This window comes from Dasypus novemcinctus, chromosome 19, assembly GCF_030445035.2.
Source record: "Dasypus novemcinctus isolate mDasNov1 chromosome 19, mDasNov1.1.hap2, whole genome shotgun sequence".
NCBI lineage: Eukaryota > Metazoa > Chordata > Mammalia > Cingulata > Dasypodidae > Dasypus > Dasypus novemcinctus.
In genome coordinates, this window is record NC_080691.1 from 7,532,265 (window position 1) to 7,547,262 (window position 14,998).

The window sequence follows — 14,998 nt, forward strand, 5'->3', positions numbered from 1 at the left end:
AGAAATGAGCGGGCGCAGCGGGGGGGTGGGGGGGGGGTGGGGAGGGCCCTGGGAGGAGAGGAGGAGGAGGGAGAGCCATTGGCATGCGGTCTTCAGTGTCATGTCCCCAGGACCACGAGGTCAGTACAAAGGGGGAAACTGAGGCTTGGAGCACATCAGTGACCTGTGATGGTCACAGCTCACAACCAGCTGGGCCCTTCACCTCTGTAAAGCTACCGCTTCGGGGGACACTCATCACCCCCTCTGCTAAGTCTTCCCAAGCAGCCCCGGAGAGGAAAGGAGCTCACGGCCGGGCGGCCACAGGGCCAGGGCTCTCTGTGGGATTAGGCGCCTCCCATCACCTGCTCCTCCCGTCACCTGCTCCTCCACGAGAGCCTCCGCAGGCTGAAGCCGCCACTTACCTGGAGGGCTGAAGGTGGCTTCCCACGTCATGGAGTTCTCCCGCGCGTACACCTCCACCAAGCCCCTGCCGCCGCTGGAGCAGACCTTGAACCCACTGGAGATGACCTGCCCCCCGTAAGCAGAAGGCGTGTGCCTGGACTGTTCTCCTTGTGTCTTCCAGAAAAAGGAGAACGTGACCCCTGGGGACAGGAGGCACTGGGTCAGTTCTCAACACAACACAGAGGGGGCTTCGCTGCTCAGAGGCAGAGCGTTCTCTCTGCTTTTTATTTTTCGTTATAAAAGCAGTTTTTTTTTTATTATTAAGGCAATGTCTGTTCAGTACCCCGCAAAGCCATAAAATGCCGACAACTCTAAGAGCTAATGTTTATAGGAAGCTCAGTAAAGACCAGGCACTCTCCGAGTTTTCGATGAATGATCTCATTTTAAATGACAACAACCCTGCTGTCACCTCCATTATAAGATGAAGAAGCAGAGGCACAGTTTCCCCAAGGTCACTAAACTAGGAGGAGATTAGTATTTGATCCAGCCCCAGGCAGACAAACGCCAGAGCCTGCTCCTGCGATCCCAGCGCCCCACTGACGGCCCGCCTTCGGGTCGCCAGGGCCCCTGGCGCTTGCTGCTTCCAGAACCTCGTCTATGAATATATTTCACAGAGAAAGAGCCACGTCATGCGTCCTGGTTTATAAACACCATTACTTTTTTTAAAATTTCATTGCAGTGGGCCAGGTGGGTCAAAGAGGGCAGGGGCTGCCTTGTGGACATGCGTGCCACCAAATCGACCCGTGGGCGTTATCAAGTGGCCACGGAGACACTGCCTGAACAAAGACAAGCCTGTGCCATTGAAGGGCAGACCTGCGCCTTGCTGCCAGGCCGTCTCCACTGCGGAGTCTCTGGATGAACAGACTTCATGGGGTTCAGAACCGTGTTCGCACTCACATTATGTGATGGGCATCGACGCAACAGAAATTGTCAAGCCCTGCTTTGCTATTTTTTTTTTCTGTAGTGCAGGCAGGACCTCAAAAGAATGGGAAGGAGCGGGAAAGAATGGGAAGGAGCAGGACCGCCCGGCCTCTGAGGAGGTCCAGCAGGAACGCTGGCTTCAGGGGTCTTTCTGGCCTCGTGGGAAGAGCGCACGGCCTCACAGAGCCCAGAAAAAGCCCAGGCTTCCCTGCCCTGCCTCTCTCCTCTCAAACAGCCAGTTTCACAGAGAAATGAACACAGTGCATTGCGAAATTTTTGTTATGAAATGAATTCCCAGGAGCATTCACAGAAGTCCATTTTTTCCAAAATCTTTGCTCCATCTAAAAATTCCTCTCACTCAATTCAAAATGGTTCTGTCCCGGTCAAGTACCTTCCTGCCTAGGGGGTAGAATAAAATTGAAAGATTAAACGTCAAGTTAGGTTAGGGTGGGAAGCAAACAATGGAACCCAGAGGCCCAGCTCTTCTCTCGGAGGAGCAGCTTACGCGTGAATGCTAACTGCCATTTTCAACAGTTAAAAGCTCATCATGAGGTTCTACTATTAGCATTTTGAGTAACTTTGCTTCATGCCCTTGGGCTTCTTAATACAAAAAGAAAAAATCTGAGGGAACACGAAATAAGCACAGCATTGACAATTTGCTTTGGTATCTTTTTCTCAATATGAGTATTAAATCCTAATCCAGGCCAAAAAAAAAAAAAAAAGCAAGAGAAGATCTTTCTCATCAAGACAAAGGAAAAATAAAATATGTCCAGAAGTTACATGAAAAGATTAATAAATTTGAATGCATAAATAGCATAAAAATCTGCAAGACAATAAATTTGCATAACAGTTAAAACAAGTGACAATCTAGGAAAAAAATATTTGTAATAGATATAACAGATGAGAAATGGATCTCCTTAATATATAAAGAATGCTTTATAAAGGAAAGTATGATTATGAGCATCAGACGAGCAGGCTGCTCAGCCAAGACCTTTCAATGTGTTGACGCTCGTAACCCTCCCCACCACCCAGGAGCGGCTGTCGTCGTTGCTGCGAGAAAACTTGAGGCCCAAGGAGCTTGGGTAACTTGACCCAGACCACACACCTGGTGGGCGGCAGAGTCGGGATTTGAACCCAGGCAGCCTGCGCTTCCTGGCCTGGGAGGCGGCTGTCTTGGCCACCTGGCCTCTGTGGTGGGCGGCTGTGTTGGCCTCTCAGTGGGCACTCATCTCGGCCTCCTGCCCTTCCACAGCGGGTGGTCGTGTCGGCCTCCTGGCCTCTCCGCAGTGGACGGTCATCTCAGCCCCCTGGCCTGTCCACGGTGGACAGTCATGTTGGCCTCCCAGCCTCTCCACGGTGGATGGTCATCTCAGGCCCCTGGCCTCTCCGTGGTGGGCGGCTGTGTTGGCCTCTCCTCAGTGGGCACTCATCTCGGCCTCCTGCCCTTCCACAGCAGGCGGTGGTGTCGGCCTCCTGGCCTCTCCATGGTGGGCAGTTGTCTTGGCCTCCTGCCTTTCCTCAGTGGGCGGTCATCTTGGCCTCCTGGCCTCCCCACAGTGGGCGGCTGTATTGGTTTCTCAGCCTCTCCGCAGTGGGTGGTCATCTCAACCACCTGCCCTTCCACAGTGGGTGGTCATGTCAGCCTCCTGGCCTCTCCGCAGTGGACGGTCATCTCAGCCCCCTGGCCTCTCCGCAGTGGACAGTCAGGTTGGCCTCCCAGCCTCTCCACAGTGGATGGTTGTGCCGGCCTCCTGGCCTCTCCATGGTGGGCAGTTGTCTTGGCCTCCTGCCCTTCCACAGTGGGCGGTCATCTCAGCCTCCTGGCCTCTCCACAGTGGGCAGGAGAGAGCGGGTGGGAGTGGGGAAGGCCGAATTGGAGCAGCTCTCCCCAGGCCCGTGCAAGGGGGTGGGCAGGACGCCTGCAGCGGCGCTGGCCCACCCGGCCTCCGCTCCCTCGTCCCATCCCAGCCTCGCAGCGTTCCTTTGGAGTCAGCCTTCCACTCTCGTTTCCTGTCTTGTGGGGGCGCTGACCAGTCTCCCAGGCTAACTAAGGCTGAGCTGGTCCGAATCAGCGAGTGGTCTGGGGATGTCCACCTCAGCTGCTAAGATGGAAACCTGGGGCCCTGGACTGGCATCGCGGTCAGGCCAAGGCAGCTTCTCGAGAAGAGCCAGAGGAGGGTGAGTGGCCGGTTTCTGGCAGACGCATTTTCCGAAGATAGCCACAGCAATCTGTCCCTTCCTCTCGGCTCCCATCAGGACACCAGGCCCCTTCCACCACCCCTGGGGCCTGGTGGGCCCTGTGATGGCGCTGACCCGGCAACGCTGAGCCCAGGTGAGCCCCTCCCTCGTCCAGCAGCTTCGGTACCTGCCTCTCGGGGGTCTCAGCCAGCACAGAAGGAGTCTGGGCTGCTCTGTGGGAGAAAAATGTCACCTGGAAGGGCCAGGGACACGAGTGGAGAAAGCCGTCGTGGAAATCAGTGGTGCTGTGCCTTGGGAGGACCCCAGCCTCGGCTGAGGTCTTACCCCAACTGCACAAGAACCCCAGCCGAGAGCCACGCAGCCGAGAGCCGCGCAGCTGAGCCCTGTCAACGCACCAAGCCGCCGGCGACACCAGGTCGGTGAGCAGTAACCACGTTTGGGGATGTTGGTTTCGCAGCAGTAGATGACCAGAACCCAGTCTCATCAGAGGCCATTTGGTTACCTGAGCCGATAAATTCCCCTTTGGCCCAAGCCCGGTTCTGCGGAGCTCCAGCTGCTTAAACTCCTAAGCTGGCGCCGGGCGGTCAAGCGACGCAAGCTGCCCTCCTGCCCTGCTGCGGCCCGAAGCCTCCCAAGGGCTGCCGCGGCTCCCACCTTCCCTCCTGACTCCCAAATGGAGAGGGCTGCAGGGAGGACACCCAGGGCAGAGGGGTACAGGAGGGGCTCCCCCGCCTGCTCACGGCGTTCAGGTTCCAGCGAGCGCAGCCCCCGGGCGCGGGGCAGGTCTCCCCTGGTGAAGGGCTGGCAGCGGAGGAGGCGCGCTGGCCTGTGCTCTCAGCTCTGGCGCTGAGTGCGGGTTCCTGTGAGAAGCCAGAGCAGAAGCGCAGGGAAGGGACTTCAGCGTGGGGAGCGGAGGACGGGGACACCACGGCTGCCAGGCTCACCCCGGGCAGGGGCGCCCTGACCACACCGGGCGCCTTCGCGCTGCAGCTGTCCGTTTGGTGCCTGAGGTAGGATCTGGAGATGGAAGTGTGGACGCAGACAGGGCCTGCACCCTGGACTGCTGTGGAGGTGGCCGAGGGCCTTAGAGGCCAACACGTGGCCAGGGTGATCACGGGGCGAGCGGCAGAGCAGACGCACGTGTACGGCCGGTACCTCACAGGGCACCATCCGAGCTGAGGCCCTGAGGCTCCCGGAGGAGGTCACCCTGGAACTGAGCCCCGAGGGACGGAGAGGCCTTAGCCAGGCCCGGGTGGAGAGGAAGGGGAGAGAAGCAGGGAATTGGGTGCCGGGCAGAGGCGGCCAGGGTGGGAGCAGGTCTGACACCTGCGCCTGGGCCCCAAGGGGCATCGCACGCTGCGCCTGGGCCCCAAGGGGCATCGCACGCTGCGACTGGGCCCCAAGGGGCATCGCACGCTGCGCCTGGGCCCCAAGGGGCATCGCACCCTGCGCCTGGGCCCCAAGGGGCATCGCACGCTGCGCCTGGGCCCCAAGGGGCATCGCACCCTGCGACTGGGCCCCAAGGGGCATCGCACGCTGCGCCTGGGCCCCAAGGGGCATTGCACCCTGCGACTGCGCTCCAAGGGGCATCGCACGCTGCGACTGGGCCCCAAGGGGCATCGCACGCTGCGCCTGCATGTCGGCCCCTGCTGCTGCCCCAGCTCACTGCGGACCTGGCACCCGGAGCCTCGGGGCTGGAGCCGGGTGCAGGAGGACTGCGGGGGCCTGGGGGCCCAGGGCGATCCTGCCCCGTGCCTCTTCCTGCTCCGGAGGCCGTGCTCCTGGCTGGGGGTCCCTGGCATCCTCAGGCTGGCTGCGCAGCACCCGCCAGGCTCCGACGTCCTGCCTTCCTGAGTCAGGTCAACTTGTCATCTCACCCGAAACCTAGTCCCGTCTACAGAGGCCTGGGGCAGGTGAGGAGACAATCCCTGGCTTTGGTGTGACCAGGGCAGCACTGGGGAATGTTCTTCCAGCCACAGCCTCGGACATGGAGGACAGACTCCACTGACCTGGGACACAGGCCCACGGCCCGCGTGGGGCAGTGGCCTCCTCCCACCCACGCCGTCCGCCGTTCTGTTAATTTACAGGCATTGGCCCCGACGGCCGTCAGCCATGGGACAAACCGGTCAGGGAAGGCGGGGCGGGGAGCTCAGTGCCAAGCCTCGCTTACACCCCAGAACCCCGAAGGCACAAAGGCTGCTGACTCCTGGCCGAGCTGAGGGACCTACACGTGTCCAAGGACTTCAAAAGCGGGGAGCGCCCAAACACCCGTCAGTGTCCAGCGCAGCTAAGGACGTTTCGAGGAATCAGAGACACAGGCTTGCCTTTCGCTCAACGCACAGTTCGAAGCTTGGGAAAGAACTGCCAAAAGGCAAATGTTTGGGTGCTCAGGAGCCCAGAAGTGCGGGCAAAGAAAGAATGACAATTTTTTAAAGAAATCAAAATCCGGCCAAGTCTTCTACCTCCAAAGACCTCGCGGGTCTGGACACAGAGGAGGCTTTGACACGACAGGCGCGCACAGGTGCGTCTCACGCCAAGGAGGACAGCAGCCGCGGCGGCTCCGGGTGGGTCCCCGGGACCTTCGCCGGCGGGCATGCCAGGGCTCTGCGCGGGGAGCCAGGTGAGGAGTCCCCCCTTTTCCCGGGTTGGTTCTTACCACTTCATGTGGAGCTACAACTACCCCAAAATAAAAAGTCTAGAAAGGGAGACGGGGCTCCCCGAGGCCAGGAAGGCTCTTCCTCTGAGCGCAGCTCGGGCTCGGAAGCTGGACGTTCTCCCGGTTTGGGCCTAAGAGAAGCTTCCCAGGATCCAGGCCTTTGTTTCTTTATCTGTAAAATGAACTGGTTGGAACAGGTGATGTCCAGGGACGCTCTCAGCTCTAGGATTCCCAGTCGTTCTGCGTTCCGGGTGGCCACCGGGCAGGACAGACGCCAGCGCTCCGGGCTCTGGGATTGGTGCCTCTCCACGACGCAGTGACCAAATACCAGGCCCTTCCAGCTGCCCAAGACCCCCGCCGGGCCCCGGCCCCGGCAAGCGTAGGGCCGGGGAGGCTCCCCTTGACCTGCCGCGGGGGGAGAAGGCGGCCCTGAAGACGGCTCAGGCCAGCAGCGCCGAGGAGACCCCGCCCAGCAAGGGCTTCCCAGGAGAGCGCTGCTGGGGGCCCGGCTGGCGGCCTGGCGACCGCACGAGGGTCGACTCAGCCTCCAGGGCCGCGAGTCCCTGCCCCTCTGCCCTCCCCAGGCAGGAGGTGGACGGTGGAGTTTGTACGGTCGCAGGATCTTTCTAGACCTCCCCGTTTCAGCGGAGCACTGGGGGGTGGGAGAGTTTCTCCTGGGGGTTTCGAGGGTCGGCAGTTCACACCCTGTGGTCGTGGCTACTGATTCCCACGTGACTTTTAGGCAGCATGGAGACACGTCTTCAGTAACACTGAACCACAGTGTGAGAAGATTATTCCCTTTTCAGTTGTCTTTTAATTCTTCTGATTGTGACAAGGAAAAAGTCCATTCGTATGTGAGTGGCAATTGCTAATCCCCATTTTAACAAGAAATACCACATCTCAAACCTAGAGCCTTCGGCAGGTAATGACACCCAGTTAGAATTTAGTAAGGTAGGTGTCGTCTATTTATTGGCATTAGTGTTGGTTTTCCATTCACGGGAGTGATAGAAAGTTTCTTTTTCAATCAAACATAGGTAAGAAAAATTTAAAGAAAAATGTTAAGTATGATAATGGCTCAGGTGGATCTTGTGTATGGTAAAAAAAAATTGCCACAGTGGTTTTAAAGTGATTAAAATTTCGGAATCACCTAAATATTCTTCCATCATTGGAAACTGAGATAATTGCCTCATTTGACCTACACCAGTTACAGACAAGAACTCGTTCTTGGACTTGTTCTTTGGTGCAAACACCATCCTGTCTCAGGTCCTGACGGACTCTGGGGCGAGTTAGGTTAAGGGGGTGGCGTGTGAGGACAGAATCTGATCTGGCTTTGCAGTCCCCCTTGGTACAATTTTCAAACACTCTGCTATCTGTTCTCAGGATTGTGACACCCCGGTGACAAGATGCACAAGGAGAATGGTCCCCAAGGCGCTCTCACTAACCCTACAGAACCCACAACAGGGGAGGAGCACAATGGCCAGGCATGTACCTCACAGATACACAGACCTCACCTTGACCTGAAGAGCTTGACCTGGAGGGCTTTCTCTGCCCCAACAGCCTCTGACTTTGACTAAGAAAGAGAAGCTGAAAGGCGGATGAAGTGTCAACACAACATCCTTAGAATGCTTTCCAAGCCCATAATTAGCAGGAGAGGACACCGATTGCCTTAACAGCCAAGTGGAGAGGGAGAAATGACGCAGCAAAGAGTGAGACCTGTAAAGGAGAGGAAGAGCTGAAGTCCACCGTGCGAGAAAGACAGGACGCCAGAAGGGCACTGCGTGAAGGGCCAGGGCTGCCATCTTCAGCCAGCCTTGAGCGTGACGTGCTGGCAGGAGAACGTGCGCTAGATGGAACACGGCGGGAGACGGAGTGGGGACAGCCAGGGCTTCGGGGTGCTCAGATGCCCGTCCAGCCAGAAGAGCGCACCAGGGAGAAGGCAGCCTTCGCCAGGACGGCGCCTTGTGCCTTTGTTCAATACCCACACGCTCTTTTGCAGATCAAATTCTTAAAAAATAATCTTTCATAAGGGGGGTGCGAATTGCTCTTGTCTCTCTTTGAAATGCCTGCTACTGTGGGACACAGGCTGCTGCCCCCCGATAAGCTCGTGGGGCTGAGAAATTGCCCCTTTTCCCTTATGGCTGCTCCTCCAAGAGGACAACAAGGCAAGCCAAGCCGTGGTGACAAATGGCAGCTGCCCTCAAGCTCCCTCAGGAAGCTGGCGCCTGAGGAAGCTGGAGAAGACTGGACCCACCCAAAGGGAAGCCACTGCTAGCAGGTGGGCAGAGGATGGGTGGATTTTCTGAAATTTTATGAGAAGCCAGAAGCATAGATTTTTAAATTAAAATTTCTCATGTTTAGGATTTGGATTTTTTTTTTTTATTTGAAGCATGAGAAGTTCCTTTTCTGGGGACATAAGGTAGTACGTCAATTGAAAACAGTTGAGAAGGCAGCTAAAGTACAAAATGTTGTGAGGGCCACAGAATCCCCACCAGATCACATCTGGGCCAGCTTTGAAGATGTGGTATTTGAGAATCACCTGGAAATTGTGGCCAAAATTGCAGACCCTCCAGGTCTTGGGTAGGGCCTGGAAACGCCCATTTTTAACCAGTTTAGCAGGTGACCCTGCTGCCAGCACTCTGAGAAATGCTTCTCCAGACTGCTGTGCTCCCTCCCTGTGCCCGCTCCCTCCCCGTGCCCCAGGGTCCCCTAAGGTGAGGGGACTGAGTAAAGGCTTCCCTGGGGCCCGTGCCCCGCCCTGCCCTCCAGGTCCCCACGACCCCGCGTCATTTGAGGAAGGCAGCAGGTGGACCCAGGCCAGGCCTGCTGGAAGCTTCTGACCCGGAACTCCGTCCTGCAAATATTTTAGCATTTGGTTGACAGATTTTCGAAGTTAATAGCCTAAAGCAAAGGGGGAAATTTTATATCAACGCTGAGAAAAGGGCAAGGTGACAGTTGAGACTGTCCGGCCGCTGCTAGAGTGTTAGCCACCTTCTCCGTGTTTATATGCAGAGAAGTTCAAATGCACGGAAGAAAATAGTGGAGGAAGCTTTCACGGAAGGCAGGAAACGTAAAGCTAAGGGGTGGGGCAGGGAGGCTCTTCACTGAAAGCAGCCTAAGAGATTTCGTTGAGCTGGAATTAGAAGTAATGTGTGGAAGTGACTCAAGACAGAATTTAGCCCAATATCAGAAAACTTTTCAGGAAGTTAGAGGAGCTTCAAAATGGAACGGTCATCTGTAGCTGTGACGAATGGCCTGTTATTTGCAATATTCAAGCAAAGGCTTGTAAAAAAAAAACAACTGATAGGGGTGCGTTTAAAGGGATTCGAGCATCAAAAGGTAGTTAGACTCGATGTGCTTATTCGGTAAATGTGTAGTAAGCATGTCCTCTGTGCCAAATGTTGCTTAGGCCCCGGGAACATGGCGGCTGCTAAGGCAAACCGTCACGGCCCTCGTGGAGCTGGCGAGGGAAAGGGAGACGGATCACCCGCCATAGCGCGCTGGGGCAAGGGCCAGGCGGGAAAGGGCGTGGCGCTCGAAAGTAAGGCAGAGGAACTCGCCTGGGCCGGAGCGCCTCTCTGCAGAAGCTACCCTTGGCCTGAGCTCTCCGGGCCCACAGGGGGGTGGAAGAAGGAGCTAGAGTATTCCGAGAACGACCCCTCCTACTCAGAGTTTCCCACTTTTGGGTCCTCTAGTGGTGGGAGTGAGAGGAGAGACACCCATCTCTCAGAGAACACTTCAAGAATGGTCAGATATCGAGGACTTTTCCTCTCAAAGGGTCCTCAAAAGCTTCCCCCACTTCCAGCCAGTGCCCCGACCCCACTCATGCCAAAACTGCCCAGGGGCACTGTTTGAAAAAGACAGGTGCCAGAGCTGGTGCCCGGCAACGAAGGAAGCTAGAAAGGCAGCTGGAGGGGAGCTCTGGAAAGAGCCGACCTTAGCAGCAAGGGTGGAGGCAGGGAGGGCTGGCAGAGAGCAGCTTCTGCTTTCTGTCGGAGCACGCGGAGAGGACAGCTCGATTCCGCAGATGTTTATTCTCTTTGAAAAGATCAGACCTCAACTCTGTTCCTCAAACAGACTTTCAAAAAAGTATCAGCTAAAAATATGAACAGAGGGAAAAAAAAGGACCTGGAAATAAGATGCACCAAAGCAGCTGACCTGTTGGACTGCAGTGGGAAGCTAAGCTAATTTATGTAAATGTTAATTTTTTGTTATAAAAATAATAAGTTATAATTTGTGGACCACCCCCCCTCCCCAAAGAAAAATGTGGAGAAAGGGTGGCTCAGTCTACATGAAAAGGCTGAGGCAATGTTTGCTAAATTTTAATCTCCCATAGTTTCCCCCATAAATGAATACTACTTGTATTATTATGACAAAGATGAACTGTATTCCTTGAATCAACTCATTTTTAAAGTCTACTGACGCTCAGAAAACACACGTCCGATGAGCTGAGTATATTGAAGTAAAGACCCAGCTGTTGTGTTCTTTAATTGGGCCAAGCCCCCCTGGAATCTCCTCGAATTCCTCCAGGGCTCCCCGGCCTTTCCTTTGGACAAGGCTGGCAGCCCCTCCCTGCTCAAGTCTTGTTCCTCTTGAACGCAGGAATACCAGCTGGTTCAGGCCCAGGGAAACCCTCCAGAGCAGAGGAGATGGCAAATAAAAGCGGCAACGCGCCCGGGTCCTCGGGCTGCCGCTCACCGGGCCCCAGCGGCGGTCACTGTGCAGCCAAGATCCCCACGGGAGGCAGCGGGAGAAGCAGCGAGCCTCCCCTCTGCTCGGCGCCGTCTCGCCAAGCCAAGGTGGCGGCTTCCTGGCTGCCTTTACATCAGGCCTTGCTCTAAAGAAAGCGGTCACGTAAAAATTCCTTAAACGGTGCCCAGGAAGTGATGAACTGAGTGAGACGAGACGCCAAAGCCCACAGCCCTTTCTGCCACCCCAGTTCTGGTCGTTCCTGTCATCGTTTTAATGCTGAAGGGAGTCAACAGTGAAACGGGACTGGAAGGCGCATGGCGGGTCACCTGAGACGCGCAGCTGTGGGCTGCGGCTACAAGCAGGCCGCAGCGGTCCCCCGCCAGGCTCGCGCTGAGGCAGGCACAGCGACCTCCCGTCGGGCCACAGTGTCCCGGCCAAGGGCAGAGGGCAGGCGCAGGTATCACACGGGCTGTAAACCAAGGGCCGCTGGCCGCTGCCTCCCAGCCCAGGGCTGTTTCCAGCTTGGGGAAGACAACAGGCTGGGTGTGCCTCCGGATCGACTGACGGCTGGAGCAGCTCGAGCCGAGGGGAGCTGGCCGTGGGCTCAGGCCTCAAACCAGTTCTCAGAATTTGGGGTTCTGCAAAGTCCAAAACCCTCCCATGTGTCTGTGCCTTGCTCAGCTCTAGTTTATTTTTTTTGGAAAGCAGTCCATTCGTCCCAGAATCATTCACAGTTAGCTCATCGCAGCTCAGCTTGGGTAAGGCCTGGTGATGACCAAACGCCGTGCATCTTCCCCTAAACTCTCTTTTCCCCCTAGAAGTAGAAATTTTCATTTTGCCTAAGATAAGGGAACTTGTTTGCTTGGCAGAGAACAATTTCCCAGAAAGTGCTCAGACATGGCTCAAATGCATCTTCTCGGAAGCTCAGATGCTAGAGGACAAGGTACTTTTCACAGGGGGCACAGTCGCTTCCTCTTTTTGGGTGTGTGTGTTTTGCCCAGGGTAATATTTTAACCCCAGGCCTGCAGCGACTTGCTGGGACAGCTCCATCTGCCACCCCGCTGCTCTCGGTGGGTACAAAAGAAGCAAATCCATGACACGGCTCATCAAAAGCATGTCCTGCCCAGAGCGGCCATCCATATCCCAGAGGCAGAAATAACCTCGTAAACTCCACACCATCCATTTCCTTCCCACAAATGACACGGCCATATCCAGACCCTGGTGCGACATCACTGTACTGGTTGTACAGGCTTTCTTCCCCTTTTCAGGATGAGATATTTTGATCTCACCTCTCTATGAGATGCTTTACATGCTCTTTAGCCTTCGGAACAGGTCTTTTGCATTAGTTTTTAGAATTGTATTTGCCCGGATCCCCAGCCCTCCCTCCCCTCACACACGTTTGAAATCTTCCCACTTCCTGCAGTCCACAAGCGCGGCGCATTCTCGTCTGCCGCGGCCGGGGGAGCGGACGCGGCCTTGGAAGGAAGCGCCCTGCAGAAGCGGGGCCGGGCGCGCCACTCACCTTCAGGTCCGCACTGCCCGGGGTCGCTGATGCAGGAGTTCTCGTAGCTCCCGTAGTAGAGGAGGGCGATTCCTTTCTCCTCCCTGAGGTAAATCCCCTTGCTGACCTTTCCTTCTATGATATCTACGTAGGAAAATTCATATCACATGTTAATAGTCTTAGGAAATTAAAAATTTAAAGACATGCATCAGCCTTATCAGGAACGTGCATGTGAGCAGATACCATTTCCACATAACTATGTGTGTATAATGGCTCTTATATTGTTTATATACCTTCACATCGATGCAATATATAACGATAGTTTTTTATTCATTGCATGTCATTAACAAATTATGTATAATAATATTATAATAATTTTGTTTCCCCAGCGTTGAGTTGCCTGGAGGGCTGTGAAAGCCAGCTGTGACCCTGCACTTGAACTCAGCCTCAGGCTTTAAGAGCCCTTCCCACCCCCTCCCCACACTAAACACAGGACAGCGCTGGACTCTCTGATTCTAACTGAGGGCCCCTCCTCCTAGGCGTGTCTCCCCACGATTTTAAAAGAACCCCATTTTCAGATTCCGGGAGGAAAGCCGACAGATCCTGCTAACTACAGGATCTGTCACCCCTGTAGTTAGCTCACCCCTCTGTCTAAACGGCTCTGTTGGTTCCATTCCCGCGGCAAATGGCTACGGAGCAGAGGTCAAAGGCCATAAAAACCAGCCTGACGTGGGGTCTGGGCTGCCCAGAGACTCGTCTCCTGGAAGGCCTGGGCAGGGTGGTCCTGGCGGCCGGGCTGAAGGCACAGCAGGGGCTCAAGGCACAGCAGGGCCCACGCCGGCTCCCGCCTGCTAACCTGTGGGACCAGCTCAGAGGGCCTCCGGGTTTTCCTTGCAGTTTTCAAACTCCTTCCCCCCACCCCCCCAAGCTCCTTCCTGGCTAGGGGGGATTTATGCATTACAAAGTTAAGTGGATAACTAGCAGTTACATAATTGGCTTAGGATGTGTAAACCCTAAACCAGACTGTTTGTTTGGCAAATTGATCTGGGAAGCTCAGTGCCTCCCAGCTGAACTAGCAGTCAGGATTATCTGTTGAAAAGAGATCAGAGGGTGAGACATAAATCATCTGAACTGACTTTCTACACTGATCAAATAAATCCATGATGGCCTTCGCTTTGAGCGGCCTGGGAAAAATACGAAACACATGGCCTTCTGAGGGTATTAAGTAAGATAATCGTTTAACCAGGACTCTCGTGGGTGTGTGTTTAATAAAACAGCTTCTAATGATTGTAAAGAAATGGAATTCCAGCTAAAGAAGAAATGCTGATTGAACTGTTTTTAAGAGATCAAATTTTTGATGCGGTATTTTAAAATCAACTTTAATTTTCCATTAGAAGGGCTTGTTTTTCCTCCCCAAAGAATACAACCCATTTGAAAATCCAAACAATTTCTATTTTGAGAAAAGATCTAACCCTTCGTCTGTTTTGTTCTGAAAAGGAGCGGCTGGTTTGGCAGATCCCAGGAACTGGACGGGCTGGCCTGTCCCTGCCCGCTCTTGCGGCCGTGCCGCCCGTTTAGGCTTAATCCTGAGGGGCTCCTCTTAGTCCCTGGGCCCCACCGCTCTCCCCTGGAGTACGTGCTCGTTGGCCAGCCCAGGGGCGCTGACTCCTTACACATCCACACTGGACCGGCCCGCAGGCTCACGGGAGACCCCGCCGCGACCGAAGGCCCAGGTCCCCAGTGCTCACCTACGGTCGCAGAGGAGTTAGAGTAGGCAGAGCCATTGGCATACACAAAGGTGGCGTTATGGGAGGGGAGCACAGTGAGGTTGTGGGCTCGTGAAGCTGGGTGAGACAACAAAAGAGAAAGCACAACGATGAGTGAAACACAACACACATGGCGCCCCGTCTCTCCACTCGCCCGCAGGAGGGCGCGCTCTCCATGCTCAGGGGACATCCTCGCGTTCTCCGCCGCCCTCCCTCGTGCCCACCCGCGCGGTGCCAACGTGGCAGCTAACCCCGGCGGCCCGGCTCCGTCCCAGGGCCAGGGGGCAGCACGGCCGAATGTGGCCACAGACAGTCGTCCCCCTTTGCGGGCTCCCGTCCCCGTGTGAATACTAGTTGAGAGATTCGAAATCGAACTCAGGCCGTCAAGGAGACCGGCTGAAAGGACTGAGAGTGGTGATGCCACAGGAGCACGAAACAGAGACAGGGAAGGAAAACAACTGCATGATATTAGGACAAATGGACAAAACGACAGAGAATTCAGCCACAAATAACAGAGCTGCAAACCCAGGCGGGGTTTCCAAAGCTGCTCAACCTCCCTGCAGGAAAACGTACTCGGGGCTTTTATTCTTTTTTCATTTTAACTTAAGAGGCCTGTAATCAGATGGAAATACGCCAGCAGAGCTTATGACATAGACAGTGGCTCCAGGGAAGGAGGCAGGTGAGCCTTCAGCCTTCGGAACTTTGGGGACAAACGTCAGTAGAGTTAGGATTTTACCGGAAGACAGGACATTCGGTGAACAGAATTTGACCTCCAGGTAATTGAAGCTGAGCAATATCACCTTACGAAAATCATTTTTCATACGT

The 14,998-nt window shown here is 55.3% G+C and overlaps 1 protein-coding gene across 1 annotated transcript in view; it reads right to left on the reverse strand.

Annotated features, from left to right (window-relative positions):
* The window catches only part of ADGRD1 (adhesion G protein-coupled receptor D1), a 123,939-nt gene that overhangs the window by 99,373 nt on the left and 9,568 nt on the right, over positions 1–14,998 (reverse strand). Inside the window, 3 exon segments of the mRNA XM_058281207.1 lie at positions 402–581; positions 12,429–12,551; positions 14,156–14,251. Coding sequence (XP_058137190.1) covers positions 402–581; positions 12,429–12,551; positions 14,156–14,251 — 399 coding nt within the window.